The sequence below is a fragment of the Podarcis vaucheri genome (genome assembly GCF_965113315.1).
Source record: "Podarcis vaucheri genome assembly, chromosome: 1".
Lineage (NCBI taxonomy): Eukaryota > Metazoa > Chordata > Lepidosauria > Squamata > Lacertidae > Podarcis > Podarcis vaucheri.
Genome location: NC_138759.1, coordinates 129,271,218 through 129,297,431, shown reverse-complemented (window position 1 = coordinate 129,297,431; position 26,214 = coordinate 129,271,218). Strand labels below are relative to the sequence as shown.

Below are 26,214 nucleotides of genomic sequence, written 5' to 3'. Positions count from 1 at the left end.
GGCTAACACCCCAGAGGACAGGATCACCACTTCAAAACGACCTTGACAGATTAGAGAACTGGGCAAAAACAAACAAGATGAATTTTAACAGGGAGAAATGTAAAGTATTGCACTTGGGCAAAAAAAATGAGACGCACAAATACAAGATGGGTGACACCTGGCTTGAGAGCAGTACAAGTGAAAAGGATCTAGGAGTCTTGGTTGACCACAAACTTGACATGAGCCAACAGTGTGACGCGGCAGCTAAAAAAGCCAATGCAATTCTGGGCTGCATCAATAGGAGTATAGCATCTAGATCAAGGGAAGTAATAGTGCCACTGTATTCTGCTCTGGTCAGACCTCACCTGGAGTACTGTGTCCAGTTCTGGGCACCACAGTTCAAGAAGGACACTGACAAACTGGAACGTGTCCAGAGGAGGGCAACCAAAATGGTCAAAGGCCTGGAAACGATGCCTTATGAGGAACAGCTAAGGGAGCTGGGCATGTTTAGCCTGGAGAAGAGGAGGTTAAGGGGTGATATGATAGCCATGTTCAAATATATAAAAGGATGTCACATAGAGGAGGGAGAAAGGTTGTTTTCTGCTGCTCCAGAGAAGCGGACACGGAGCAATGGATCCAAACTACAAGAAAGAAGATTCCACCTAAACATTAGGAAGAACTTCCTGACAGTAAGAGCTGTTCGACAGTGGACCCCTTTGGAGGTCTTTAAGCAGAGGCTTGACAACCATATGTCAGGAGTGCTCTGATGGTGTTTCCTGCTTGGCAGGGGGTTGGACTCGATGGCCCTTGTGGTCTCTTCCAACTCTATGATTCTATGATTCTATAATTCTATCCGCTTCTGGCTGGGTACCGAGTGTTCTTTTTGTGCTTGATTGGCTGGCCTTAAGTTCTGACCAATGGGAAGGCAAGGCAGATACGCCATTTTGCCCACCCAGGTTGCCAGGGAACACAACAGCAAGGTGCTTAAATGTTGAGTCCTCTGAAAGCCTTGACTGCTTGTATCCATTCTAGCAGCTCATCATCACAGTCTGTGGACTCTCCTACTGAATCCGGGGGCTCATCGTCACAGTCTGTGGCTGCTCCTACCCCGCCTGAAGGCACATCATCACAGTCTATAGCTGCTACTACCCTGTCTGGAGCCACATCATCCCTGACTGTAGCTGTTCTTCCCCCATCTGGAGGCTCATCTTCACAATCTGTAGCTGCTTGCAGCCAATTGACGCAGTCTGTGGCTGTTCCTGCCTCATCTGGAGGCACATCCTCACAGTCTGTGACTGCTCATACCCAGTCTCAGGACTCAGTGCCACAGCCCCTTGCCACTCCTGCCCCACCTGGAGGCTCAGCGACAGAATCTTTGGCTGCTTCTGCTGCCCAGTATGAAGGCACGTCGTCACAATTTTTGACCGTTCCTTCCACGTTCGGAAACACACCATCACAATTTCAGACTCTTCCTGCTGAAGGCATATCACTGGAGAAAGAGGCAAGACAGGAATTGAGGGGTTGGGATGAGTATATGGGCTCAGGATGCGTGTAAGGGAATCGATGAGTGAGAAGACCTGGAGTTTGAGCACACAGTTGTTTTGCCCCTTGGATCTGTTCCCGCTTGCCTCTGCTCTTTCTGTCTCATTCATACTTAGGTCTTCAAGCTCTGTGCGTACTTCTACGCATTCATTTTACTCGCACTGACTGGTTCTCTCTTTCCTTCTCTAATCTGTCTGTGCCGTTCTGTCTGAGGCCCCCTTTTTTAATTTTATTAAAATTTTCTTGTTTTACAGAAGTAAGTGTAATGTCTCATTTTTTCCATGTAACATTTTTACAAATCCGTTTCATTTGTTGAGACATTATGGGGAGAAAAAAAAGAAGGGGTGGAGGGAGGGAAGATGGGTGGTGGGGTCGGGTGGCGATGTTTCTGTTATGCTTAATGTATGTAGGGTTTTGTGTCAGTGTTGCTTGTGCTGTTCACTTGTGTTCCTTTGGTGGTGAGAGAGGTTGGGGTTGGCCTAGGGTGTGGTTGTTGGTTTGTGATTGGCTGTGGTGATCTTTGTTTTCGTGTGTGAGTGGGGTTGGTGGGTGTTTTGGATCAGGTTAGCCATATTGATTTGTATGCTGTTGGTGGATTATTGTCATTGTCTTGTTGGGCTGTGTATGTGATAAAGGGGAGCCATACCGGGGTGAAGGCATCTTCTTCTGTTTGTCCCCGTGTCAGTTTCAGTTTATTGGTTAATTTTTCTAGTAGGGCTGTTTCCCATACTACAGTGGTGCCTCGCAAGACGAAATTAATTCGTTCCGCGAGTTTTTTCGTCTAGTGAATTTTTCGTCTTGCGAAGCACGGTGTCGGAAAAGTTTTGGAAAAGCTTCAAAAATCACCAAAGTCTTCAAAAACCTCAAAAAGGGCTACCACACCGCGTTCTATGAGTTGCTCCTCGAAGTGAAGTCGCAACTGTATTAACGGTGTTAAGAAAAAGGAAACAAACTTGCAAGACGTTTTCGTCTTGCAAAGCAAGCCCATAGGGAAATTCGTCTTGCGAAGCAGCTCAAAAACCGCAAAACTTTTTCGTCTTGCGGGGCACCACTGTATTTGGTACCATTGGTCTATGCTTACTCCTGACAGGTCTCTCCAGTGTCTGGTTATGGTGTTTCTGGCTTCTGAAAGTAGGCCTTGTTGACACATAGGAAAACTCCTGTGTCAAAGTCAGTGGATTCTCACAGTGCTTTAACATTTCTCAGGTGTTTATTTTCTGATTAACCATTTGAAAGTGGGAAGATTTTACACTGGGGGAGCAGGATTGTAAGCCTCCAGGTGTTTGGAGCTGCAGCCCCTATCCTCCCTGACCATTGGCCATGTGCTGCGGTTGATGGGAGTTGGGAGTCCAGCAACACCTTCAGGCAAACCACTACCTCTAAAGGTTCCATATCTGCTGAGCATTCTCAAAACTCTGTTACTCAGAGACTGTTAATAGATGAGTTCTAAAGCCGGGACTTGCCTGGTCTTGCACAACAGACTGATATGCTACCCAGTGCCTACACAGAAGTCATATTTTATGGGGGCCATTGTGTGTTTCAAGGGGGAATTTGTTGTGGGTCATTGATGCCCACATTACTGGATTTTGAAATGACAACTGGACTCTCTCTTTTTTTTATAATATTTATTGCTTTTCCAACAATTTAAACACTACAAAAAAAGAACAATACGATACAATACAAAAACACTACATAACACTAACACATTAATCTAACAAAACAAAGCAAAAACAAACAAAAACAGTTTAAAACACATCAAACAATTTCAATATCTTATCTTTCATTCACTTATTTCAACGACCTCCTCACACCTCCCTTTTTGTATTCCACTTCTGTTAATCGTTTCAGCAATTCCTTTCCATCTTCCTCTGTTTTCTATCCTATAATTATCTTAACACATTCTAACCTTATTTTTTCTTTTAATATTCTATTAAACTATTTATACTTAATTCCTTATAACATTTCTACTAAAGCCATATAGCTTCATTCCAACATTCTTCTAACATTCATTAATTTTACAGTATTTCTGTAAATAGTCTATAAACTTTTTCCAGTCTTCTTCCACCGACTCTTCTCCCTGGTCTCGGATTCTGCCAGTCATTTCCGCCAATTCCATATAGTCCATCAACTTCATCTGCCATTTTTCCCGGGTGGGTAAATCTTGTGTCTTCCAATGACAACTGGACTCTCTTTACTCTTACTTTCTATTGTTGTTGGTTAGTTCAGTAGAATTGCTTTGATTCCACTTCTATTTAAATATCCTTGTAACTTAAAAAAAAAAAAAGCTTTGCATGTCGATGGAGATTAGAGTTGTGGGTCAGCAGTGGTATGGACCAGTGCTTTTTTCCCTCTAAAAAAATGTTTAGGAGTACTCTCATTTTGACTCAAGAAAATCACCACTTTATAGTTCAAATCCAGAAAAATAAATACAGTAAATGAACAAAAGTACAAAGATTCGCAAAATGTTTAGGGGTATGCATACCCCTGCATCCTCCCCCCCTGAAAAAAGCACTGGTATGGACAAACTTCTGTGTAGAATGGATTGTGGCTGGGCCACGGAAATGAGAATAAATAGATATGTCATGTAACAAATGTGAACCAGCATTTTATACAACGGTTATAATTTTGTGGTTTTCTTTTGTTCATCCTTCAGGATGCAGAGCAGAATTAAAGTGGTTTGATAATGTTGGTTTTTGTCTTGATCACCTTTGGTTAACTCTGCCCCTTTGATTGCTGTTGTGTTGATAGTTATGCTACAAAAAAAACTGTTAGTCTTTAAATTGCCCCAAGACTCTTTGTTTTTTTATGTACTTGATGGCAGCCATGCCACAGCCGGCCCTTCTGTTGGGCAGAGTGAGGTAGCTGCTTGAGGCAGAAAATGTGAAGAGTGTGGGGAGAGTAATATAAAGGTGTTAAAAGCGCTGTTCTGCACACATCCCTCAAACCAGTTCTCTGCTCTCAAGTGTGGTGAAGAACACTGTCCAATGGCCAGGGTTGAAGTAGGAGCATGTGCCAGACTAGGGTTGCCATATTTCAAACAGTGAATCTGGACAAAAAAGTTGTTGAGCTTTTCTTTTTTCTGCCAAAGTTGTTGAGCTTCTTTTAGTTTTGCCCATAGTTGTTGAGTTTTTTGGGGGTAAAATTGCCATTTTTGAGCTATTTTTATGGAAATACGGCAAAAATGGCACTGCCAACATGGGTTGTCATACGTCTGGATTTTACCGGACATTTTCTCAATTTCTGCCAAGACACTGCTGCTGACTGCAGTATTCCAGTTGTATTCAGGAAAATCCGGACGTATAGCAATCCTATATGAGCTTCTGTTGAGGGGTAAATGATCATCTTGTCATTCACCTCTTGCAAAATAGTTTATACCAGCCCATGTGCAGTTCAATGGACGGATGTTATTTAGTCAGTCACTTGTTGAGCGTGGTAATGACCGTTATACTTAACATGTCATTTCTCTACCTACCATTTGATCTGAAGGGCATTCATTGTGTTTTGTTTTTTTTTAAATTGTGTTGCAGGATCCTGCAAATCAAAAATGTGGACGCAAGAAAACAGTGTCCTTCAGCAGCATGCCATCGGAAAAGAAAATAAGCAGCGCCAACGACTGCATCAGCTTCATGCAGGCTGGTTGTGAATTGAAGAAAGTCCGGCCAAACTCCCGTATTTATAATCGTTTTTTTACCCTGGACACTGACTCACAAGCGCTTCGCTGGGAACCATCTAAGAAAGATCCTGACAAGGCCAAACTCGAAATTTCCGCTGTGAAAGAGGTCCGGTTAGGGAAAAACACAGAAACATTCAGAAACAATGGGCTAGCAGATCAAATTTCCGAAGACTGTGCCTTCTCTATAATTCATGGGGAGAATTATGAGTCCCTGGATCTCGTTGCCAATTCAGCAGACGTGACCAACATTTGGGTGTCAGGTTTGAGGTACCTGGTTTCCCGTGCCAAACAGTGCCTGGATTTGATAGAAGGTAGCCAGGACACTCCACGTTTTTCATGGCTAAAGTCTGTGTTTGAAGCCGCAGATGTTGATGGTAATGGGATCATGTTGGAAGACACAGCTGTAGAATTAATAAAGCGACTGAACCCTGCCTTAAAGGAGTCAAAGATCAGGTTAAAATTTAAGGAAATCCAGAGAAGCAAAGAGAAGCTAACGACCCGTGTAACAAAAGAGGAATTTTGTGAAGCATACATTGAGCTTTGCACTAGACCCGAAGTTTATTTTTTGCTGGTGCAAATATCTAAAAACAAAGAATACTTAGATGTCAATGACCTTATGCTTTTTTTAGAAGCTGAGCAAGGGGTGGCACAAGCAACTGAAGAAATGTGTCTTGATATTATTCAAAGGTATGAATTTTCAGAGGAAGGGCGGTTGCAGGGTTTTCTGGCAATTGATGGATTTACTCAGTATTTGCTGTCCCCAGAATGTGATATTTTTGACCCTGCACATAAAAATGTTGTCCAAGATATGACCCAGCCTTTATCACATTACTATATCAATTCATCTCACAATACTTACCTAATAGAAGACCAGGTGCGAGGGCCAGCTGATATTAATGGCTATGTCAGGGCACTGAAGATGAGCTGTCGATGTATTGAACTGGATGTGTGTGATGGTCCAGATAAGGAGCCCATCATCTGCAATCGTAACAGCATGACGTCACCTCTATCTTTTCAATGTGTCATTGAGGTGATCAACAAATTTGCCTTTGTTTCATCACAGTACCCTCTTATTCTTTGCTTGGGAAACTACTGCTCCATACAGCAGCAGAAGGTTATGGTTGAACAGATGAAGAAGATTTTTAAAAACAGGCTCTATACTGATATGCCACCGCAGTCAGAAGCCTACCTTCCATCTCCAGAGAAACTGAAAATGAAGATTATCATCAAAGGGAAGAAACTGCCTGATGGTGAGGATTTATTAGAGGGAGAAGTCAGTGATGAAGACGAAGAAGCTGAAATATCTCGAAGAATGTCTGAAGTGTCTGTGGAGACGCCCAAGATGACTTGGTTATGCAAGGAGCTGTCTGACCTGGTATCTGTATGCAGAGCTGTCAGATTCAAAGATTTTGAGCACTCAATGAAAAGTCAGAATTACTGGGAAATCTGTTCCTTTAGTGAAGCAGATGCTAGCAGAATTGCAAATGAGTGTCCGGAGAACTTTGTAAATTACAATAAGAAATTTCTGTCTCGAATATACCCTAGTGCCATGAGAATAGATTCCAGCAACTTAAATCCGCAGGATTTTTGGAACTGTGGTTGCCAGATAGTGGCCATGAATTATCAAACGCCAGGGCCAATGATGGATTTACATACTGGTTGGTTTCTACAAAACGGAGGATGCGGTTATGTTCTTCGACCTTCTGTTATGCGAGAAGAAGTTTCTTATTTCAGTGCGAATACAAAGGGCATAGTTCCAGGGGCCTCTCCTCAAGTTCTGCATGTCAAAATCATCAGTGGGCAGAACTTTCCAAAGCCAAAAGGAGCCTGCGCCAAGGGGGATGTCATAGATCCTTATGTGTTCCTAGAAGTCCATGGCATTCCTGCAGACTGTACAGAACAGAGAACTAAAACTGTTCAGCAAAACAGTGATAACCCCATTTTTGACGAGAGCTTTGAGTTTGAGATAAACCTGCCAGAGCTTGCAATGATCCGTTTTGTTGTGCTGGATGATGATTACATTGGAGATGAGTTCATAGGCCAATGCGCTATCCCCCTAGAATGTATACAGCCAGGCTATCGGCACATACCTTTGCGCTCCTTTGTTGGAGACCTTATGGAGCATGTTACGCTTTTTGTGCACATTGCAATAACTAACCGAAGCGGTGGAGGGAAGGCCCATAAACGCAGCCTGACCGCAAGAATAGGGATGAAAACAAGAGACTATACCATGCTGCGGAATACAAGTCTTAAGATTGTAGATGACATCTTCAAACCAGCGATACATCCATTAAGAGAGGCAACTGACATGCGGGAAAATATGCAGGTAATGAAACGTACCATTTCATTCTTTTCATTTGTTTTAGAACTTGATTTAATCAACTATTTAAGTCAAAAGAACTGCTAATGATATTTTCATAATGGGGGGATCTTATCGCAAGTGATGCAACACCCTATTAGTAAATAATGTTGTAGCTCACTTAAATTGTATTCTTTCAGTGTTGTTGAATGCACAGTCCCCAAGACCCTACCTCTCAAGTGTCAATGAGCTGCACCTTATGTTAGGCTGTCCTCTGCATCCCTTGTAAGTTGAAGTTCCCAACTTCCACCATGCTATCCTTCTTCTTCTGGATTTCTCTTCAACAGCCTTTTGGTCTACTACAGCTCCCACCATCCCTGATTGCTGGCCATGCTTGTTGAGGTTGAAGGGAGTTGTAGCTGAAACATCTGTAGGACAGCGGATTGAGGAAGGTTGCTTCAAGAGGGATCTTCCAGAGGTGGCAAGGCAGTCAGATTGCATGCCTGCCCCCACTGCACATACTGTCATCAGCTGTGACTCAGGCCGTGCATCTGTACACATAAATGCCAGATTCCTATGACCTTCTCTTCTTTCTCCCCCCCCCCCCCGAAGAAGGATTGAAGAAACCAGATGCAAGTGCAAACAAACTTGTCTTGATGATGCAGCCCAGTACCAAAAACATGCTAAAATCCATTGTAGTCCCTGCACACTAAGAACAGCATTCTTGTGTGCACCAGATTTGGCGCTGAAAGAAGTTGGAAGTCAGAGTTTCAATGTCTGTTTCATGGAATGTTACAGGACTAGTAGTCTACTTTCTTCTGTTAATAGGAATGGTCTTCAATAAATTAAAATTTTCCACCAGGAAAAATAAAGTATATTGATGTAGGTACTACAAAGGGTTTAAAGTTCCCCATAAAAGATTGATTCATTTGTTCTATAAAACTTGGTATGCCCCCATACCACTGCATCCTTCTTTTCAACATGTTTTAAAGAAGAAGGGTTGAATTGCAGACATGGAACTTTTTTAATCATGTGAAAGTACATGTCTACAGTTCATGCAAACAGTTTTATCCTTACCATAATGTATAAGCAAGTGGTGAGAAAATACAGATCTTGCTATTAAAACACCTTAAAGACAAATTACATTTAGCACAAAAATGAATGAGGTTGCAATATGCATTTAGATGACAACACCCTTTGCCGTCTGTCAGAAGATGGAGAGAGCAGCTGATTTAATTATATCTAAAAGCGGTGTTTTTGTAAATTCCTGTTGGGAACTGGTTTGTAAATATGCTTGTACAGAAAAAGAGAGAGAAAAGCCCTACTCAAAACGAGAAATGTTAGTATAGCCAAATGATGGAGAGTTGCTCTTTCACTTTTATAGACTATAATTACTTTCATACACACAGATGTTCCATTCATTTTCTATCCTACTTGGATTACAATGGTATGTAGCAGAATGCAGGTTCAGTGCCAATTTGTATAATTTGGGATTGATGGGATTCAGGTGGCCTTTGGAGCAACGCAGTGCCTGTAATGGAATTTTGTACTCTCTCCAAATCTGCTACTGCTGAACTTGATAAGCAACAAAATGGTTTGTGGCAGCCGAAGAGGTTTAGGCGGCAACTAAACACATGTGTAATGGATAATAATTTAAATTAGGTTGCTACAAGGTTCATACTGCATCACACAGCATCCTTCAGTTCCCTTGTGCTTGGGAGAGAGTCTGCTGCTGTAATGTTGAACGTTTGATTGGTTTGTTCATTCCCTTGCTTCCTGGGAGTGGGGTGCTGCTGCTTATGGGGGGACGGATTAAGAGGCAAGATGGATACAGTGCTGGGGAAACTCCCCTCTTTCTCTCCTGGTAAGTGGAAGCAACCCCACTTCCAGGAAGCTAGTGTTGTGGCTCCATGCCCAGTAGGGGTGAGCTAGATCTGGGAGGGAGTTGCACCTCTTTTCCTCAGTGCTTTTTTGGAGCTATCTTTCTCAGTGCATGAAAAGGAACTGATAGGGCATATATAATGTCCAGCTTTCTGGAAGAGTTCCCTGAAGGAAATAAATGGCTTCTCCTATAGGCTTCTTGGGTGCTAGCATACCAAGGTGTATATATCCCAGGTTTCCTTAAAAGGTAAAGGACCCCTGACAGTTAAGTCCAGTCGCAGACGACTCTGGGGTTGAGGCACTCATCTCGCTTTACAGGCCGAGGGAGCCGTCATTTGTCCGCAGACAGTTTTCTGGGTCACGTGGCCAGCATGACTAAGCCGCTTCTGGTGCAACGGAACAACAAAACCAGAACTGCGTATGGAAACACCATTTACCTTCCCGCCGGAGCAGTACCTATTTATATACTTGCACTTTGACGTGCTTTCGAACTGCTAGGGTGGCAGGAGCTGGGACCGAGCAACAGGAGCTCACCCTGTTGCGGGGATTTGAACTGCCAACCTTCTGATCGGCAAGCCCAAGAGGCTCAGTGGTTTAGACCACAGCTCCACCTGTGTCCTCCAGGTTTGCTTAATGCCTGCGTAAAACGGAAAATTGGTTTTTATTTGTGCATGTAGTCTTCTGGTATGACTTGTAAACTGACTCCTTATGCAATGTGTCAGTCAGAGGATGCCGTTGTGCCACGATGGAAGCTTGCGTCCTTTATTGAATGCTGACAAGTCTTCTGCCTTTAACTATAGCCTGAAAATATAGGTTAAAAATACCGGGCACACATTACTATTCAGTGAGACATTAAATACACCCTGACTCTAGTTTTGAGTATTTCAGGAAAATCAAGCAGATACCTTTCTATTTTTGGCTTAAAAAGAAACACAAGAGAAATATTTTAAGGCTCATTTATATGAGCACACATTTTAGGAGACAGTTCATTAAGAAAAACAGCAAACTTGAATGCTGATAAAAATAGAATAAAATAGAGCTCAGTCTATTGCATGTTCTTGAAGAAAATTAAGCCTTGAAATCTTCTCGAGATCCCTACGCAGGCTTGAAATCAGCATCTGATAAGTTTACAGAAATGGTGGAGCCCATGGTTCTCAGAGGCCCCTCAGCTCCTGCTTATGGCTTCCTGTTTAAAAAGTTTCCAGCATTCAAAAGAGAAGCACCAAGTGATTAAGTTGCAACCGCTGTGATTTTCATTTCCCTGGAATGCCTCTGGGGCTCTGATGTCGGACTGAGAGGCTTCCTGGGGAAATTAAGATGGCAGTTTCTCACCTGGCATTCTTTTGGCAAGCTGGGTAGCATGTTGCTGCCCCACTCAGCAGAGTATGGGGGGGCTCACTAGGACACCATAGCAGGTCCCCTCAAACCTGGCATCAGCCCTGTCTCTAAGAACCACTTCACGTATTTACAGAAATACACTTCCATGGGAAGCTTATGAAGCTGCTGTGATGTACAAAATTTGATGCCCCCCCCCGGCCCTTGTGCCAAAACTGGGTGAGTGAGGTGCTGGTTTTTGGGAAGAAGGCACGAGGGTCTGGCACCGTTCTTGAGCCCTCCCTGCGTCCTTCCCAAAACTGGGCAAGCACTAACTAGGCTTTGGGAAAGAGGTGGGTGGACTCTAGGACCCTGTCAGAGCCCTCATGCCTCCTTCTCAAAGCAAGTGGTTACTAAGTTTTGGGTCGGAGGCATTAGATTAGGTGCCTGTGTGGGAGAACCAGTTGTGCTGCTCTAAATCTGCTTCTGACACACCCACCACTAGCATACAGTCCTCAAATAGGTGGTGAACCTTCAGTGTAATCCTCAGGCCAAAAACGTTGGCCATCGCTGTTCTAAAGAGTCCAGTGTTCCTCATTACAGTCACAGTTAGCTCTATAAAATAAATTGGAATGATTCCCTGCCGTAAGTATAAACTGATGCTTTTATTTTCCTCAACAGAATGCAATTGTGTCTCTTAAAGAGCTTTGTGGACTCCCACCGATTACCAATCTGAAGCAGTGCATTTTGACCTTGTCCTCACGCCTTATGAACAGCGACAATGTTCCCTCAGTGGCCCTCTGTATGAAAGACAACTTCCCCTACCTAGAACCTTTGGGGACATTGACGGATGTGCAGAAGAAGGTTCTAGCGGCATACGACCTGGTATGGTGTGGTTTTTTTAGTTGTTGTTGTTATCTGGTTTATATTGGAAATAACATGAGCCACCTTTGTTTCTCGGAGATTTTCATATTGGCTTATGCCTTGTGTTTCCCCAAACTCAACTTTATTTGTTTGTTTGTTTATAACGAATTTATGTAAAAATAAACATCAGCACCAAGCCTTTTAAGAAGATCAATGCCTTTCTCTGTGTAGCATCTTCTACCTTTCCCAAAGAGGATAGAGTAGCCTCTTGACAACCACTGGTCTGTATTGGTACCTGTCCTGTTATATATTGTAGGATACAAAATGGATGTAATGTTTTCCACTTGGAAATAAGTATTCCCCCCCCCCCCAGTTGCTAGAAGCGCCAGATAACCATGTTAGTACACAAATGGGGCAATAGATGTGTGAGAAGATAGCATAATTAGTTAATTAATTAATTAATTAATTGAACTTATTAATCACATTTTTAACAAAACAAACTCAAAGTGACTTACAACAATAAATCAATTAAACATAAATTTAACCAGGATAATAATAATAATAATAAAAAAGAGGAAAATCTAAAACGCATTCATCTTTTCAAAAGGCAGGACTAAAAGGTCCCACTCACTGAAGGAGGCCACGGATAATTAAAAGGGAAAGGCCTAGCAGAAAAGAAATGTTTTTGCCTGATGCTAAAAAAGATATTCAATGGTGGCGACATGCGACTCTCCCTGGGGAGTAGTCCTGGGTGATATATTGATATATCGCCCAGGACCGGTATGAGGGGCAGACCGTGATGGTGGTTTCACTCAGTGGTATATCGCTAGTGAAACCATTACTGCTCTTGAGTCCCCCCAGCGCCTGCAGCCAGCTGCTGGAGACAGAGGGACTCAGAGCTGCGGCGGTTTCATCAGCGATATACCGCTGAGTGAAACAACTATCGTAGTCTGCCCCTCATGCCAGCACAGAGTGAGAATCTAGCTGCATCAGCCAGATCTGATACAGCTTGTTCCTCCCTCCTTTTCTATAAACTGCTTGGCTGAGGAGAGCATGGCTGCCCTCACCTCAGCCAAGCCGTTTTGCGGAGCCCCCAAATTGCCACTGGCTCGCACTGGCTCTTGAGGTTAGCTGTGTAGTTCTTAGGCTTAGGAACTTGAGCAAGTATATGGTAGGATTTTAGTGGGTATTATTACTGAGGTCCAGCGCCGAGGGCCTTCTGGCGGTTCCCTCACTGCGAGAAGCAAAGCTACAGGGAACCAGGAAGAGGGCCTTCTCGGTGGTGGCACCCGCCCTGTGGAATGCCCTCCCATGAGATGTCAAAGAGATAAATTACCTGACATTCAGAAGACAACTTAAGGCAGTCCTGTTTAGGGAAGTTTTTAATGTGTGACATTTTAATGTATTTTTAATCTTTGTTGGAATCCGCCCAGAGTGGCTGGGGAATAATATTATTATTAAGATTTGTATACCATCCTATATCCACAGATCTCAGGGTGATTCACAGGATAAAATCACAATATAAAAACAGAAAATACATAATCAAAATAAAAACAAGAACAACCCAATAATCCGGATTCCTGAATTTAAGAGACATGTACCTGAATATGGAAATGATGGTATTGATACCTGGGTTAGGGTGTAAATCTTTTAATAGGTGTCCTTTAAAATCAGTGACCCACGGATCTTGCAGCTTGATTCAGTGCAGGTTAAGTCAGAAGTTAGCCCCATATTGTTCAGTGGGGTCGACTGACTTGTAAATAGCATGTAGAGAACTCTAGCCTAAGGATGTATTTGCTTGAAAGTAAACCACACCAACAGAAATTGGTTTTGTTTCTGAGCAAAACTCATATTGGATTGGACTGCAAGTGTGTGTGTGTGTGTAATTTCTCATTAAATACATTATAATACACTTTCTGAGTGATTGAGATTTGTGTGTATTTGTAAAGTAGTCATGTGAATACATTTTTGAAGGAAATTTCGTCTACGTGGCAGTGTGTGTTCAGTGGTGCATGAAATGCTCCGATATTTCACACAAAGCAGATGCAGTTGCTCAGAGACCCTTAGTAATTATCTTTCTAACAATTAACTGCTTGTTTTATTGGCTTTATCCCGTATAAACAGACAAAGAGCGTTTGTCTGATTCTCATTTTTCCCCCTCTTGACAACTATATGCCCCACAACTGATGGCTGCCATGCCGCCTTTAGAACTGGATATACAAGTCACCTTAAGTCAAAATGCTTGAACTATAAACTGATCTTTGTTTTTATTTAATAATCCCATATACAGTCTTGCCGGCAGACCATTGGATTAAATGGTCTAGTGCAGGTGCGGCAAATCTTTTTTGGAGTGAGGGCCACCTTTTGGGGGCCAAAGTGTGAAAGTTGGGTACGGTATTTTTTAGAGGGACACATTATTGGTGAGGTGGGGGGGGTCACAAAAACCTTTCGACATCACAGAATCACATCAAGGGGTATGTGGGAGTAATCAATAAATAAATATATGGGCCGGATTCAACTAACACAGTGCACTAGTGAAAGATAGCCTAATGGGGCTTCCCCCCTCTCCTTCTGCCCCCTGTACTAGGGAGATTGTTTTGTCTGGCAAGCAGAAATGCTTGCAGTGATGTAACAATCAATTTTTTTATATAATATTTTTATTAATTTTCACCAAAAGAAAAATAGATAGACATTTCAACTTAACAAATTTTCTCATTTTTGGACTTCCATCAGCCATTCTGACAATCATCCGAAATAAACTTTTTAGTTACACATTTCCTAAATTTCCTATTGCCTTTTAGCATACCTGTCAGGGGATGATTAGCTGCTTGTGCTTAAAATTGTGCCCCTTCAGAGTTTGTGCGGCCCCACAAACCTCTGTGTGTGACAGAGCTCCTCAGACATGTCTGCTCTAGTCACTAGTAGAGTCTGACAGTGGCTGCCTGCGGAAGCGCTTCCAGCAAAGAAGTTCCTTAACGGAAACGCGTCTCCTGGACTCACGACGTGGCAGCTTCCGGCGAAGCATGGGTCTCCCTGCAGTTGCTTCTGACACCTCCCCGCTATTTTCGCTGGAAGTGTCTCTCACCCCTTTCTCTCCCCTGCTGTTTCCTGCCTGGGCTGCTGCGTCTCTCTCAGCATTACTGAGATCCTCCTCCAGAGACCCCTCGCTCCCCCTCCTTGTCCCTGCTTTAGCTGCTGACTCTCTCCCAGTCTCTGGGAGCCCTACCACCTCCCTTTCCTCTGATGTCAGTTCCCTGACATCACCCATCCACACCTGTTTTTCTTTCTTACAATATTTCTTAAATTTTTACACAGCTTCTTTAAATGCCACTAACGTTATTTCATTATCACTTATACCTCCCCAATACTCAACTAATTTTCCCCAGTCCTCGATAAACTTTTGATCTCGTTGGTATCTGATCTTCCCTGTCATTTTATCAAGTTCTGCACAGTCCATCAGCTTCATTCTCCACTCCTCCAAAGTAGGTACTTGTTCCTGTTTCCATCTCTGGGCCAATAATATTCTTGCCGCTGTTACTGCATATTGGAAAAGTTTACAGTCCTTTCTGTTTATTTCATTTCCTATGATTCCTAAAAGGAAAGCCTCTGGTTTCTTAGCAAATGTATATTTCAACATTTTTTTTCAATTCTTTATATATCAATTCCCAGAAGCTCTTCACTTTCTTACATTCCCACCACATATGGTAAAAAGTGCCATCCTTTTCTTTACATTTCCCACATTTCTTACATGTTTTATACATTTTTGCAAGTTTTACCGGTGTAATATACCATCTATAAATCATTTTCATAACATTTTCCTTTAACGCAGTACATGCAGTAAATTTAATGTTTTCATTCCATAGTTTAATCCAATCTTTAAATTGTATATTGTAGCCAAAGTCTCTGGCCCATTGTATCATAACAGATTTAACTTCTTCATCTTTTGTATGCCATTCCAACAGTATCTTATACATTTTAGATAAGATCTTATATTCATTATTTATTATTTCTGTTTGAAATTTTGAATCTTTCTCTGTATATCCATATTCTTTAAGATCCTTTTTAAACATTTCAGTTATTTGAAAATAATGCAACCAATCATATACATACTCTTTTACTTCTTCATAGGGTTTCATTTTCCATTTCCCCCCTTCCTTTATGATGTAACAATCAAATTAGTGTGACATTGAATGCCACCCTGTAAGAGAGAGAGAGAGAGTCTATATGTATATGTATGTTGTTGTTTAGTCGTTTAGTTGTGTCCGACTCTTTGTGACCCCATGGACCAGAGCACGCCAGGCACTCCTGTCTTCCACTGCCTCCTACAGTTTGGTCAAACTCATGCTGGTAGCTTCGAGAACACTGTCCAACCATCTCATCCTCTGTCGTCCCCTTCTCCTTGTGCCCTCAGTCTTTCCCAACATCAGGGTCTTTTCCAGGGAGTCTTCTCTTCTCATGAGGTGGCCAAAGTATTGGAGCCTCAGCTTCAGGATCTGTCCTTCCAGTGAGCACTCAGGGCTGATTTCCTTAAGAATGGATAGGTTTGATCTTCTTGTAGTCTGTGGGACTCTCAAGAGTCTCCTCCAGCACCATAATTCAAAATAATAAATTCTTCGGCGATCTATATCTATATCATCTATATCTATATTTATCTATAAGCTACACACACACACACACACACACACACACACACACAGGTATGTACTCAACTTTTGGGTGCCACAGAAAAACCTTTCAGTAGGTCTGCTCTGGGTAAAAGTTCATCATTATGAAAGTGTTGGGGTTTGGGTTGTAAAACTTCACACAATGCACATTGCTTTTGCTTTGATGCCTGCTGGGTTGTGTTTGCATGGAATGTCACGAAGCAAGAATTGGGGATGCCTTTTAGATGTTTAAAGGAGTGCACTGTCCACTTTCCCTCCCATTAACTGCATAATTTAATAAACATTCTTTAAGGATTACTTTTGTTTTGTTTTTTTGGTATTCACAGTTATTTGAGATCTTGTGCCTCCCCACCGTGCAAACTCAGTACCGGTGCTTCCATTCAGCATTATTTAAAAAGGAGTCAAAGTGTAGCATGACTCCCCCTCCCCCATGAAGTACTGTGAAGCTTGATTTTTTTTTTTTAACTTTACCTATGATTAATTCTTTGGAGGCTCTGCACTCCAGGCCTTCTCAGTGATAAAAATCACAGTTGTCCTTGCTTTTAAATGAGAGCTGAGTGGAAACAGCATCATGTCGGCTCTCTCCTTATTCATCATCCATTGTGTGGGAATGGGAAATGGTGGGCCCTAGACTCTTATCTTGGAGGGCACAAGGAGAAGGGGATGACAGAGGACGAGATGGTTGGACAGTGTTCTCGAAGCTACAAACATGAGTCTGACCAAACTGCGGGAGGCAATGGAAGACAGGAGTGCCTGGCGTGTTCTGGTCCATGGGGTCACGAAGAGTCGGACACAACTAAACGACTAAACAACAAAGACTCTTACCTTACACTTGATGCTCACAAATGCGTCACCTAACAGTTGGATGACACATTTGGCAGCATCATGAATGAGATAAGATGCAGTTGATTGCTGAACACCATGGAGGTTCACGTGGAAGTCCTGCTGATTTCAGTGAAACAACTCCAAAGTTCAGTATGTGCATGATTGCAACTGGAGAGACAGCTTTGCTCATTTGGAAGTACCCAAGGCATTGATGTCCTTAAGCTTGTAATTGTCTGTCTCCTGCCTTCATTTCCTCCTGACATTGTATCTTGCATTTCCCCCTGCCTGTCAAGATAATGCCTAATTGACATAAACTGTTCATTGAATCTCCCTTATCATTTTTTTCTGTTACAAAATGGGGAGCGTTTTAGAGGAGTGAATGACATAGGGATTCTGGCCTGAGAGGCAAAGCTAATAAAAGCAACTTTTCTTGTTTTATTTTCCCTGACAGATGATTCAAGAAAGCAGATTCCTTATAGAAACCTCAGATGCTGTTTACGACAAGATAGTTCAGTGCCAGAAAGCAGGTAACCTTCTTTCAGTTTTAAATATACTCAAGAGACTTCCTTGGCAATAATCATCCCAAATATTTTTCCATTCTAGCTCTTGCCCATTAAGGATACAATATCCCTCCTTGCTGCAGGAGGTGGGAGCAGGGTTGTGCTGATGGGGACTGGTGGGAGTTGTAGTCCAAAGATTAGGGTTCAACTGCACTGGCTATCACTTAGTTTCGGGGCCCAATTCAAAGTGCTGGTTTTGACCTATAAAGCCTTAAACTGCTCAGGAGCACAATACCTCAAGGACTGCCTCTTCCCATATGAACCTACCCGGACCCTGAGATCATATTCTGAGGCCCTCCTTTGTGTGCCTCCTCCTCGAGAGGTTCGGAGGGTGTCAACACGAGAACGGGCCTTCTCTGCAGTGGCTCCCCGTCTGTGGAATGCTCTCCCCAGGGAAGTTTGCCTGGCACCTTCATTATACACCTTTAGGTGCCAGGAAAAACATTCCTTTTTAACCAGGCCTTTGGTTGATCTGATTGACACCCTATAGCCTTTTAAAATGCTGCTCTTTTGGGGGGGGTGTTATTGGGTTGTTTTTATTTTGATTATACACACACACACACACACACACACACACACATATAGTTGTTTTTATGTTGATCTTTTCTGTGAACTGCCCTGAGACCTCCGGGTACAGGGTGGTGTATACATTCAAATAATAATACAGTGGTACCTCGGGTTAAGTACTTAATTCATTCTGGAGGTCCGTTCTTAACCTGAAACTGTTCTTAACCTGAAGCACCACTTTAGCTAATGGGGCCTCCTGCTGCTGTCGTGCCGCCAGAGCACGATTTCTGTTCTCATCCTGAAGCAAAGTTCTTAACCCGAGGTACTATTCTGGGCTAGCAGAGTCTGTAACCTGAAGCGTATGTAACCTGAAGCATATGTAACCCGAGGTATCACTATAATAATAATAGTAATAATAATAATAGGGGAGGCTGTTATTGGGAAGCTAGTCCAACATCATATTCTCACATTGACCAACCAGAATGCCCATGGGATTGTCCATTCATAGCACTGCCCCACTCTCATTGAACAGGTCAGATATGGTCTGTAATACTGAGAGGGGACACAGAGGATTCAAGAAATTAAATGCCAAAGGAATTTAAAAAGGAACGTTCAGAAAATGGCAGGGCAGGTTTTTCCACATCATGAAAGGTGGCACGAGTGCTTCCATACCCCCAGGGCTCCTGTGGTAACTTTAGAGACCCATGTGGTGGTGTAGTGGGGGACCAGCACTGCGCTCCTTGTTTCAGAACACATCACATCACTGGAATTTAGCAGAGGGGAAGTGGCATGGAGGGCTCAGGACTGTGCTGGCACGGCATGGCCGAGCCAATCTGATACTCTTGCCATTGCTCAACACCTCCCTGTTCCCCTTCTTGCTCTGGGAAGTGCAAGCGATGGGCTGCTCTCCGAAGCCGGGAGAACAGCGGTGCCCCAAGTACTACTGTGTTGTGCAGGAGGAAAAACCTCTGAAATAGTATCCGAGTGTGTAAAAGCAGCTACTTAAGCTGTGCATTTTAAGCCCCCGCCTTCCCTACAAGCATGCACTAAGGTCTCTTTCACTGAAATCAATGAGACGGGAGCATTTAACTACGGCTGTTTGATCCATTATCCTTGCATTGAACTAATTGTCCGGAAAGGTACAGCTTTTTATGATGGCAGAAAATACAGTCATAAAATAAGTGGGCAGGGTGCGGGATTCCTTTTGTCACACAGGCATCCTAGGATTGGTAAAGGGTTATGGTGGTTGTCACTTTGTCTACAAATGGGAGGGCTTACAGAGCAAGGCTTTTAACTAATGCCACAAGTTCTGGGCAAATTTACATTAAAAAGGAAAGCATCAAAATCACTTCCAGTAAACTCCATACATCCTGAAGTGTGATATTCTTTGACGTACAGTGGTGCCTCGCAAGACAAAAAGAATCCGTTCTGTGATTCTCTTTGTCTAGCGGTTTTTTCGTCTTGCGAAGCAAGCCCATTGACGGATTAGCGGATTAGCGCTATTAGCGGCTTTTAGCGGCTTTTAGCGGCTTTTAGCGGCTTTTAGCGGCTTTTAGCGGCTTATCGGCTTATCGGATCAGCTGATAAGCGGCTTAGCGGCTTAGCAAAAGGGGGGGAGGAAAAAAACCCCGCAGGAACTCGCAAGACATTTTCGTCTTGCGAAGCAAGCCCATAGGAGATTCGTTTTGCGAAGCACCTCCAAAACGGAAAACTCTTTTCCATCTTGCGAGGCATTCGTCTTGCGGGGCACCACTGTATGATATTCTTTCTGGAAGGGGGTGACTTTTGATTACGCTGAGATGAACAGCCTGAGGTTTTTCATAAGCACAAGCTCCACTTGCGCATGGTGGAGCAGTTCTGGATCCAGCTCTTTGTCGGGATTCAGTTCCCCACCCCTGCCGTAATATGGCCATCAGTGCAAACTTTCCCAGGGCAGCTCATAACCTACATCTCCCATACAAGTTTATCTTCTTGCTCCAGACTCAAAACCCCTGGAGCAAAGCAGAGCACAAGACGATGTAGGTTATATGATCTGTCTTGGGGAAGTGTGTATTGATGGTTGTATTCAAGAATAACAGCAGTCCAAAATGAAACATGTGCACAATAATATTATACAGTAGCCCATAGAACATCTTATAATCTCAAAGTATGATATCCTAGAGAGAACACCTTCCGGCTTTAAAGCATCCTATCCATATCACAGTGCCTTATTCAATTTGTTTAAAGTTTCATTGTCAAAATCATTGATTGTAAGAAGAAAAAAATAGACAAGGTCGGCTGTGTGATCCATAAATTTCAAACATATGAGCATCATAAGAATAAAACCAATTTAATTGGATATTTTTCTAGCTGGAAGAAAATGTGTTTATTTTCATTGTTTCTTTTCAGGTTTTTTTTTGTGTGTGTTTGTATTGTTTTTGAAACAATTTTCTCCGTTTTTATGATATGACTGAAAATCGCCTTGAGACATGTGTTAAATGCGATTCATAAATGAATAATAAATTTGGTGGGTGGGATAGCAGTCTGACTGGCGTTTAACAGCTGGTGTAGTACACATTCACTTCATGTGTTCTGAGTTATAGAGGAAAATCCAAAGGGTTCTGTGGATTGCTCTCTAATCCAGGCATCCCCAAACTTGGCCCTCCAGCTGTTTTGGGACTACAATTCCCATCATCCCTGACCAGTGGTCCTGTTAGCTAGGGATGATGGGAGTTGTAGTCCCAAAACAGCTGGAGGGCCGAGTTTGGGGGTGCCTGCTCTAATCCCTCAGCCTCACAGCCAATGCCTTAGGTCACAAGCAATACTATTCATTCATTTGAAATGTTTATAGCCCACTCTTCACTTGAAGGTCCTAGGGTGGGACTAAGGTACCTTCCCTTTGCAACTGCAGAAGGCATTTGCTGAAGTCTTAAGGACAGGAGGAGTTTTCCTTAGCACAGACTGGTTAAATAATTTTTTGAAACCATATTGGTATTTAAATACGGCAAACCATGGTGTTACTGTAGTATGAGCCAAGCAGGCTAAGTACCGCATTTTTCGCTCTATAAGACGCACCAGACCATAAGACGCACCTAGTTTTTGGAGGAGGAAAACAAGAAAAAAAATATTCTGAATCTCAGAAGCCAGAACAGCAAGAGGGATCGCTGTGCAGCGAAAGCAGCTATCTCTCTTGCTGTTCTGGCTTCTGGGATAGCTGCGCAGCCTGCATTCGCTCCATAAGATGCACACACATTTCCCCTTACTTTTTAGGAGGGAAAAAGTGCTCTTATAGAGCAAAAAATACGGTAATTTTTTCTGTGAGCATCTCTTAGCTCTGCTTTTGAATCTGACAACAAAGATTCTCACTTGGGGGTAGGGAGCCAACTGTCAAACCAAAGTGGTGAATGATTTGTTCTGCCTGTTGTATCTAGATGACCCAAAGCCTTACTCCTTCTGTGAGTGTGTGCGCGCATGTCATCTGTTTTAGAGATTACCTCAATTAGAAAGTATCATCAGCTTAATTAAATTGATTTTAGAAGTAATCTAGTTAAAGCAGCACAAACCTCAGTAACAGTCTTGCTTACTTTGTTAAAACCTTGTTTAAACAGAGCTTATTCCATTTAGTAACTGGATTAATATTACTAAAGCAACTGAATGAGATGAAGCCCATATAACTAAGGCTCGAATTGGTTTAACTGCATTCAATATTTTTTCCACTGACGCAGCCGAATTAAGGTAATTGTGTTATTTTGCTACAGCCTATCTGCATTTAATTCTTTGCAGCTAGGTCCAAGGCCCTCTACTTGTACAAAAACATGCAAACAAACAAATAAACATTTCTTTCTCTGAGAGGAACAATCACATTACTGTGCACAGGGGAATTGCCGGCAGCACAGCTAACTGGAGCTATACATCTTCATCATGATAATTCTGGTGCCTTTTCACCAGTGTGTTCTGTTTTACTAGATACACTGGGCTCTCACTTGTGGGGTGCCTCAGGGTTCTGTCCTCTCCCCCATGCTTTTTAACATCTACATGCAGCCGCTGGGAGAGATCATCAGGGGGTTTGGGCTGGGTGTTCATCAGTATGCAGATGATACCCATCTCTACCTTTCTTTCAAATCAGAACCAGTGAAGGCGGTGACAGTCCTGTGTGAGTGTCTGGAGGCGGTTGGAGGATGGATGGCGGCAAACAGATTGAGATTGAATCCTGACAAGACAGAAGTACTGTTTCTGGGGGACAGGAGGCGGGCAGGTGTGGGGGATTCCCTGGTCCTGAATGAGGTAACCGTGCCCCTGAAGGACCAGGTGCGCAGCCTGGGAGTCATTTTGGACTTACAGCTGTCCATGGAGGCACAGGTTAATTCTGTGTCCAGGGCAGCTGTGTACCAGCTCCATCTGGTACGCAGGCTGAGACCCTATCTGCCTGCGGACTGTCTCGCCAGAGTGGTGCATGCTCTGGTTATCTCCCGCTTGGACTACTGATATGCGCTCTACGTGGGGCTACCTTTGAAGGTGACCCGGAAACTACAACTAATCCAGAATGCAGCAGCCAGACTGGTGACTGGGAACGGCCACCGAGACCATATAACACCGGTCTTGAAAGACCTACATTGGCTCCCAGTACGTTTCCGAGCACAATTCAAAGTGTTGGTGCTGACCTTTAAAGCCCTAAACGGCCTCGGTCCAGTATACCTGAAGGAGCGTCTCCACCTCCATCGTTCAGCTCGGACACTGAGGTCCAGCACCGAGGGCCTTCTGGTGGTTCCCTCACTGCGAGAGGCCAAGTTACAGGGAACCAGGCAGAGGGCCTTCTCGGTAGTGGCGCCCGCCCTGTGGAACGCCCTCCCATCAGATGTCAAAGCGATAAACATCTACCTGACATTCAGAAGACATCTGAAGGCAGCCCTGTTCAGGGAAGCTTTTAATGTTTGATGTATCATAGTATTTTAATATTCTTTTGGAAGCTGCCCAGAGTGGCTGGGGTAACCCAGCCAGATGGGCGGGGTATAAATAATAAATTATTATTATTATTATTATTATTATTATTATTATTATTATACACTGCATGTGTCTATGGATGCAAGCCAGAGTTGGTTGCCCTATTCACAGATGCTCATATTCCCTACCTGGAGCGTTCCCATGGCAGCATACCTTTGCCTACCAGTTGCTGGCAATCTCAGGTGGGGAGGGTGCTCTTCTTGTGAGAGCAGAGTGCTGGACTAGTTGGGCCTTTGGTCTGATCCAACATGGCTCGTCTTATGGAAATACCGTATTTTCCCGTGTATAACATGTATAAGATGCCCCTGGTTTTTTTTTTTTTGGGGGGGGGACTCCAAATCTCCAAATTAAGAAAAGGGGGGGGGGAGATTGCCCAGAGTTGTTGAGCTTTTTTGGGGGGGGGGCGGATTGCAGAAAATCGCTCATTCATCTGACCTATTCATGCGTCACAAGAGCTGTCAGTCACCAGCCCAATTGCTGCAGCGACATCCAATCAACACCAGCCCTTGCCACAGCCACCAATAACACGCCCCATAGCCGCTGACAATCTCCAGCTCGTCTTATACACAGAAAAATGCGGTAACAAACAGGGGGTCTATAGGAGTACACATTGGACTGAGACCAATTTCCTCATGCAGAGTGGTCCAACAGGTGCAACCCTCTTATGAGGTATTTATCATATGAATTGATGGGCGGCCATAACTCCCTTGGCCGGATTATTTATTTACTTAATAAATGTGTTAGTTGCTTTATCTTGCCCAAGGCAACCCAAAGTGGCAGACAGGCAGGCAAAAAACTCCACATAGGTACATTAAAACCAAGGGGGAGATACATTAAACACCTCCCACCCACTTCTAAAAGGCCACATATAAAGGCCAAAAGCTTGGTTTTAGAGAAACTTTTTTACCTGGTGCCTAAAGATATATAATCATGTTACCAGGCGAGCCTCCCTGGGAAGAGGCACAAACAGGGGGCCACTGCAGAAAAGACCCTTTTTTTGTATTGCCACCCTCGACACCTCTTGTGGAATGAGAACATGAAGAAGGGTCTCAGATGATTTTTGCAGAGTCTGGGTTGGTTCATATGGGGAGAGGCAGTGCTTGAGGTATTGTTGTCCTGAGCCATTTAAAGCCTTATAGGTCAAAACCAGCACTTTGAATTGGATCTGGAAACTAACTGACATCCAGTGCAGTAAGTCATGGATTGGTGTTATATGCTCAAACCATCTTGCACCAGCAAGCATCCTGGCTACTGAATTCTGCACCAGCTGAAGTTTCCAAGCCATCTTCAGAGGCAGCCCCCTGTTGCAATAATCATTTGTATGGGAGTGTGGTTTTGCCCACTGTGCTCACCTAAATTGCCCCAAGGAGCCTGCCTCTTCCAGTAGTGGCCCAGGTACTGCTTTGAGGTGCATGCTTTAGTGAGTATGAACCAGAACTAAATGTTAAGCTACTGCTCATGGTTAACAGTAAGCATCTCCGGGATATCCTTCCTCAAATTCCCTTTGGAATATTCTCAGGAGAAGTTGAGAAGAGGCTTGGAGAAACATTGCCTGACGTGGTTATGTTTGTTTGTTGTTTTTGCCACTATTCCCTTGCTACATCTTTGACCATGTGGGATACGGGTGGCACCGTGGTCTAAACCACTGAGCCTCTTGGCTTGCCGATCAGAAGGTTGGCGGTTCGAATCCGCACAATGGGGTGAGCTCCTGTTGCTCTGTCCCAGCTCCTGCCTACCTAGCAGTTCAAAAGCACACCAGTGCAAGTAGATAAATAGGTATCGCTGCGGCGGGAAGGTAAACGGCTTTCCGTGCACTCTGGTTTCTGTCACGGTGTCCCGTCGTGTCAGAAGCGGTTTAGTAATGCTGACCACCTGTCCCGGAAAGCTGTCTGTGGATAAATGCTGGCTCCCTCGGCCTGAAAGCGAGATGAGCGCCACAACCCCATAGTCACCTTTGGCTGGACTTAACTGTCCAGGGGTCCTTTACCGTTTTACCTTCATTGACCATGTGGAAACGGTATGATTCATGGATGCTTTGTTGCTATAATGAATTATATATTTCGCTAGTATGCAAGGCTGCATGCTTCCTCTGCTAAGAGCTCCATTGAACGCAGTGGAAATTGCAATTCCACAGGATTGCATAACCATCCCTGTTTTGACACGCAGCCTGGGGAAAATGTCTTGGATTACATCTTCCCTGAACTTTGACCAACTTTGCTGACTGGGTCTGGTGAGAGTTGTAGCCCCAAACATCTGGATGGCATGAGGAGGATGGTGTACATATACTGTGTATATAAATCCTCGTGGGGCACAGTGAACCCATAAATGTGGGTTGTTGTTGTTTAAATATATAACTGCATTTCCCTCAATGTCTTGTCCTTTGTTCATGTGCCAAATATATTGTTAGGAATGGAACTGCATGAAGAGCTTCATGACCTGGGAACAAAGGAAGGCTTGAAAGGAAGGAAGCTCAGCAAAGCCATTGAGAGTTTTGCATGGGATATCACTGTGTTAAAGGTAAGTACAAAAGTGACACATTTCCTTCTCTAGAGAATCTAGGTCTGAAACTTCTGCTTACATCTAACAGGAAAAGTATATTGAATATTAACATGATGGCAGGAAAATGCTGATGTATGACAATCATAAAGAAGAGGAGCATTTCATTACATTAAGAGATTAAAGCAATCCTTAGTCAAATAAAATTTAATAAGATTGGTTGCAAGCATTTTATAGTCTGTGGAGTTCTTTGGTTTTTCTTTGGCTTCAGGGGACAGCCAAAAGTAGATTTTCCTTTCTGTGAGACAGAATTTATTCCAGTTGCTGGGGATTGCTGTTGTGTTCATGTCCTGTTTACAAGCTTCCCTTAGGCTGGACTAGATGGGCCATTGGACTGAACCAGCTGGCTAATCTTATGTTCTTAAAATGACTACAGGTTATATCCAAAGTAGCACTATGTCATGGTCTTTTTGGCATAAGGTTTTCTACTAGCACAGCGCGACTTGTTGTTGCTCATCGAAAGAGTGCATGTTTTGCATGAAGTAAAGATCCAGACTAAGGCTTTGTCCCTATGCACATTTACCTGATAATAAGACCAATTGAAAACCAGTGGGACTTGCTTTTGAGTTG

At 43.4% G+C, this 26,214-nt stretch overlaps 1 protein-coding gene across 2 annotated transcripts in view; it reads left to right on the top strand.

Moving 5' to 3' along the window:
• Positions 1-26,214, top strand: part of PLCL1 (phospholipase C like 1 (inactive)) — a 189,246-nt gene that overhangs the window by 139,944 nt on the left and 23,088 nt on the right. Inside the window, exons 1-5 of one of the 2 annotated variants that reach the window (XM_082225694.1) lie at positions 924-1,480; positions 5,049-7,520; positions 11,370-11,573; positions 17,493-17,568; positions 25,496-25,605. In XM_082225694.1, the coding sequence (XP_082081820.1) occupies positions 968-1,480; positions 5,049-7,520; positions 11,370-11,573; positions 17,493-17,568; positions 25,496-25,605 (3,375 nt within the window). In that variant the 5' untranslated portion in view covers positions 924-967. Of the gene's footprint in view, positions 1-923; positions 1,481-5,048; positions 7,521-11,369; positions 11,574-17,492; positions 17,569-25,495; positions 25,606-26,214 lie in introns of those variants that run through there. The other variant, XM_082225695.1, reaches the window with a different exon arrangement.